Below are 6,107 nucleotides of genomic sequence, written 5' to 3'. Positions count from 1 at the left end.
ACACACACACACACACACACACACACACACACACACACACACACACACAAATAAATAATGAAACCTTAGTTGTTTGACTTATTCATGTCTCTTCTCAGTTTTTCACAAAAACAAAGCATAGACATCAAGGAGCTCTGAGCCACCTACCTCTCCAGGGTGTAATCTATCCCAGTTTTCATTAATGTATGTCATAAGCTCAAGTTCAGAATCAAAGTATTTCTTCTTGTGAATAACACTTAGGTTGTAAAGGCATAGGTGTGCTATATCTACCCTGAAATCCAAAAATAATAAAAATAGATGAAAACTGTTCTTGATTACTTTTTTAAAAATCAGTTTCTTTATAAAAGTAGTGTAATGCAACCAAAGAGACATGCTCAGGTGGATAGGTGGTCAATAACTTAAATCATAGTCATTATACAACAAACTGATACATATGAAGAAACTGGAAACCACTAGCTTAACTTATCAGGAAAGATTATGAACTAAAACGCACCCAATTACTTCTTAAATGCATTTTAAAAAAACCTGGCTATAGGAGAAAGTGATTTATAATTAAGACCTTTGTGTTTCACTGTAAGGAAACCACAAAGCAGACTATACAGTAATGGGCCTGTGCCATCGGCACAATTTAAGGCATCTCCTGTTCTTAAATAAAGCAAATAAAAATGTATAAAGTGATAGTATACACATTAGATCTCAAAAATATCTAATAAATTATTACTACATTGAAGCAGAAACTGCCAATTTATGTAATACTCTGAAGGCATAAAAACCTGAAAACAGAAAAACTTAAGAGCATAAAAGACAACTGAAAGTACTATCTACAACCTTGCATAATCAGAAGCCTAACTAACATAATGGTTAAATGGATAATCCTGAAGCCAGTAGAAGCCATGAGGATTACTAAAGGAATAAAAAACAGGTATAAAGAATAAAATTTTATTCATGGAATAAATAAAATGTTCATATGGAAGGTTTTATGTGATATGACACTTTTTAGAAAGTAGAACACTTCATGCTCACCACTGTAATGGTAGACGTTTGAGGTATTCTGGTCCAGAACTGCAGACAGAGCAAATAAATGTATAAAACCTAAAGAACAGGGAAAAGAAGTTTTACACTGAGTATTCAAACTAGCTAATGATTACAGACAATACTCAGCAAGTGATATAAAGCTTTATAATTTAACAACTGATATACAAATCAAAATGCAATTTCAATTATGACACTAATAACCAACAATTCCTATCTGCGGTAAGGGACAATTTCTTTAACCATTAGAGAATTCTCCAGTTATTCTTATAGCTCATGTCTGCCAAAATCTTTGATGGCTACTTTTTTTGTGTGTTTTTTTCGAGACAAGGTTTCTCGGCATAGCCCTGGCTGTCCTCGAACTCACTCTGTAGACCAGGCTTGCCTCGAACTCAGAAATCCGCCTGCCTCTGCCTCTGGGATTAAAGACGTGAGCCACCACAGTGTGCCACCACACCTGGCTGCTTTGGCTTTTTTTGAGAAAGCCTTTCTCTATGTAATCCTGTTCTGGAGTGCTGGGATTAAAGGTGTGTGCCACCATGTCCGGCTTTGATGGCTACACTTCTAACTCCAACCCTGATTTCACTCAATGTTTAAAAGGAGCTATAAACTGGAAAGCAACCAAGGTCAAAAGGACATTTATCCTTACTTAAACCAAGATTTAAGCCAAGAGATCAGTAAGCCACCTTTAACGATCTCTCTAGGTTTTCTTCCCAGAGCTCACTGTCCTATCCTAATATCCTGGCATAGAAAGTATATGATGACTGCTTCACAAGTTTTCAAACTTTATACAATTTGTTTTTAATAAGATCCTATGGTCTTTCAATGCTCACAGTATTCCTCTGAGCTTCATGAACAGAAGGAATCAATGACAATAGTTTTGAGAACTGTATCGTAATAGAAACAAATGTTATCACTGAGACTATACTTAAAAGCTTTCTGAATATTTAAAAGCATAGAAAAAATATATATAAAGCATGTTCACTCTGAATTGATCCCTTTAATACATCACTGTCAACATTATTTTTGGAAATCTGAAACTGCAAAATAATCACAATTACAAAGCATCGATGACAAACCAATTATTAAAAAATTCTAATGCTCTTCTTACCTATCTCCAAACAGCATTGGCTTCTGAAGGCATTGGACACAAGCCTCATGAAACCACTGCTTACATTTGCAGCACTGCAGCATCTTTAAATACCAGCTACCACAAAAAAACAAGAAATGAAGTTAACTCTTTTTAAAACAATACTTCACTACAAGACTGGTCTCCAACTCACAATCCCCCTGGCCTCCCCATATTGGAATTACAAGTGTATGGCACCATTAGTAAGCTAATTTACTACTTACTGATAAGGCAAAAAATTAAAAGAAAATATATAGATAACCAATACAGTTCTGATGGAAGTATTATATTTCTGCCATAAATACTAATATTTGTATTTTTCTCATAAAGGTTTGTAATATCAATTATTTCATCCTTCCTCTTCTATTATGGAAATTTAGATGTTCTTTAAGCTTAATTACTACTTCAAGTTAATAACATCTATGATCTCTCTCAAATCACAAAATTCAAGGGTTTTTGCTTTTTGTAGTGAGGTTGTTTTTTTACACACAATAACAATGAGCTACACACCTAAATAGTACTTTTTATTTTGTTTTTTTGTGTGTGTGTTTTGTTTTTGTTTTTGAAATGGGGCCTCACATACCACAGGCTAGCCTCAAACTGAAAATGACCTCAAAACTAGGGGCCTTATCCTCCCGAATGCATAAGGTGTTAAGGATCAAATCCATGGCTTCAAGCCTGCTAGACAGGTACATCCTCGGGCCTCTGCATTTTCTCTGAGTCTCATTTTGAGGTTGCCTTTGAATTCCTGATAACAACCACATCCAACTACTTAAAAAGACTTTTTTTCATGACTGGAGAGATGGCTCAGTGGTTAAGAGCACCAATTGCTCTTCTAGAGGTCCTGAGTTCAATTCCCAGCAACCACTTGGTGGCTCATCAACCACCTATAATGGAGTCTGATGTCCTCTTCTGGTGTCTCTGAAGAGAACAATGGTGTACCCACGTACATTAAACAAACAAACAAACAAGAGACCTTTTCTCCCCCCCCCTTTCCTTCTTTTTTCTTTCTTTTTCTTTTCTCTCTCTCTCTCTCTCTCTTTTTTTTTTTTTTCCCCCCCCTCGAGACAAGGTTTCTCTGTATAGCCCTGGCTGGCCTCAAACTCAGAAATCCGCCTGCCTCTGCCTTCCAAGTGCTGGGATTACAGGCGTGTGCCACCACTGCCTGGCACAAAAAAGACTTTTTTTCAACTTAGGTTCTTACTGCTGCACAGGTGAACCCTAAGCCTTGGCCTGCCAAGCACTTCTCAACCTGTAAGTTACAACCTATTTAGAGTCAAATGACCCTTTCACAGGGGTCACTATCAGAAAACACAGATATTTGTATTATGATTCATAACATCAGTAAATTTAGTAATGAAGTAGCAACAAAAACACTTGTGATGGGGAGGTCACCACGACATGAGGAAGTAAGTGTATTAAAGGGTTGCTGCACTAAAAAGGTTGAGAACTACTGTCCTAGGATGAAGCAATCACCCTTCTTTGTCCTCCTGAATAACTATTAACTACAGACATGTACCACCAGGCCTGGCTCTAACCTGGCAATTTAAAAACCTTTTTTTAATATGTCTATATGTAGGTGCCTGCTTCTCCATCTGTACATAATGTGCATGCAGTGCTTTGCAGGTTCTCTCACAACTGGAGTAAAGGTAGCTATGAGATGCCAGTGGTACTAGGAATGAATCCAGGTCCTCTGAAAAGCAGCATGTGCCATCTCTTTAGCATCACCCCCTTTTAAATGTGTGTGCCTGTATGTAGGTACATGCATGTTGAATGTAAATACCCACAAAGCCCAAAAAGGGGTGTGGATCCCTGGACCCAGAGTTACAGTTGATTTTGAGTCACCAATATGGTTGCTGAAAACACAACTAAGATCCTCTAGAAGAGTTCTCAACCCCTGGAACCATTTTTCCATCGCCTCTGAAACTTTTTTGCTATAGTTTATTTTGCTTTTTCACATCAAATCTCTGTATCGTACAAAAGATAAAAAAAAAGTACCAAGGTACCAATGTTTAGACCAAATGCCAAATGGCCAGAGATTTCTGTTTATTAACATTTTAGTGTATCTATTTATATTTGTTTATTATAATGAAAATCAAGTTCAGCATGTTATAAACTCTATAGTACCTAATTCAGGTAGTTAAAAGCTGTGAAAACTGAATTTTTATCTCAGGTTATTACTTGAAAACAGTAAGACCTTTACAAATGTCTTTTTGCCTAGCAACTAGTTGTATAAACAGAATCAAAACAACTGCTATGCCCATGATTCCTGGCTATGCTCTAGGCACATGTTTGTGAGTATGAGGCCAGCCAGGCCTACAGCAAGAGTTACAGGACAGCTAAAGCTACACAGAGAAACCCTGTCTTGAAAAACCCAAACCCAAACCAACGAATAAATGAATAAATAAATGGCTCAAATTATGTGATTTAATTAAAGATGTGATGTTAACTAGAATGGCCAACATCAAATGATTTCCTTTTACAACCTTATAGGATGGTAAAATTAGTGATAATTGATGAGTGCTATAGCAACGGAATATTAAATATTAAACAAAACTTTTATGCACCCCCACTTATTAAAGTTCAAATATCCTAGTTCTCAATACTTCAGTTATTAAGTCTCATTTAAATATAAGATACTTGGGGCTGCGAAATAGTTCATTGCTCCTGCAGAGGAACTGAGTTCTGTTCCCAGCACCCACATTAGGAAGGTCACAACTGCCTGAAATCCAGGTCCAGAATATCCAATGTCCTCTCTGGCACTGGACTCTTATTATTCACACACAGACATATACATAATTTAAAATAAAATATAAAATCCTTTAAGATAAATTAAAAAAAAATAAACATAGAACACCCAGTACAGCATTTTAGTATAGTACCTGGATATTGTATTTCTTCAGTAAAATATTTTAAAAATTACACTGGAGTTTCTTCTGAAAATTGTGTGCATGCATGTGTGTGTGCACATACACAGGAACTAATAGTTGGGATATGATATCCAATGAACTGAGTGAGTCAACTTCACACTCAAAGTGGCAAAGGAGGCCTCTATAGCATACATTTTCCCCTGGTTTAGTATAATGGCATATCTGACATATGAAGGAGGGAGAGAAAAGGAGAAAGATCACGGGAAGGAAGAGGAGAAAAATACATTTGCAATTCTCTTATCATTCCCACACCAGGAACAGTGATAGCAGCTGCAACCCTAGTGCTCTTGAAAAGGCTTTGAGAATCTGAGGCCAGTAGAGTAAGACCACGACTCAAACAGCAAGAAAAAGAGGTCTTCATAAAAAGTTTAAGGTGCTGGAGAAATGGCTCAGCAGTTAAAGAGCACTGACTGCTCTTCCAGAGGTCCCAGCAGTCATATTGTGGCTCAAGACCATCTGTAATGGGATCTGATGTCCTCTTCTAGTGTGTCTGAAGACAGCTACAGTGTACTCATATACATGAAATAAAAATCACATCAAAGAACATTAAGTAACTGTGTTTACTTACTCTCCAGGGCCTCCACAATAGCAGTAGCACTGCTGGACATTGGTTTTATGACCTGCATCCCATTCAAGGTCAGCCACACTATAGGGTAATGTCTGCTTCATGACTTGCAATGCTTTGGCATTTGGTCCTTTCTTAAGCGCACCACCCCTCTATATATTAGAGGGAAAACATTTGAAAAAGTGAAGGTCAACTTTTTTAACCAAATTTTCTAATTTATAAATCTAGATTTTAAAAATTCCTGACACTTCTGAAATAATTTCCATTCTGACCTTGTATGATACCATATTGTCTGGTCTGTTATTAATAATGTATTTACTATATTCTTTCAATTTACTCTCCTAATCCCCACACCATTATCAGAAAGCTAAAAAAAAAAAAAAAAAAAAAAAAAAAAAAAAAAAATGAAAAAAAAAAGAAAAAAAAAAAAAAAAAAAAAAAAAAAAAAAAA

The 6,107-nt window shown here is 36.3% G+C and overlaps 1 protein-coding gene across 8 annotated transcripts in view; it reads right to left on the bottom strand.

The window, feature by feature from the left end:
- Positions 1 to 6,107, bottom strand: part of Mtf2 (metal response element binding transcription factor 2) — a 46,585-nt gene that overhangs the window by 16,730 nt on the left and 23,748 nt on the right. For all 8 annotated transcript variants that reach the window (XM_029545041.1, XM_029545039.1, XM_029545040.1 and 5 more), the window contains 4 exons: positions 5,660 to 5,808; positions 2,144 to 2,239; positions 1,024 to 1,092; positions 148 to 271 (listed from right to left, as the gene is read on the bottom strand). In XM_029545041.1, coding sequence (XP_029400901.1) covers positions 148 to 271; positions 1,024 to 1,092; positions 2,144 to 2,239; positions 5,660 to 5,808 — 438 coding nt within the window. The remainder of the gene's footprint in view (positions 1 to 147; positions 272 to 1,023; positions 1,093 to 2,143; positions 2,240 to 5,659; positions 5,809 to 6,107) is intronic.

This window comes from Mus pahari, chromosome 13, assembly GCF_900095145.1.
Source record: "Mus pahari chromosome 13, PAHARI_EIJ_v1.1, whole genome shotgun sequence".
Classification (NCBI taxonomy): domain Eukaryota; kingdom Metazoa; phylum Chordata; class Mammalia; order Rodentia; family Muridae; genus Mus; species Mus pahari.
The sequence above is the reverse complement of the archived record's forward strand: the minus strand, read 5'-3'. Positions and strand labels throughout refer to the sequence as shown.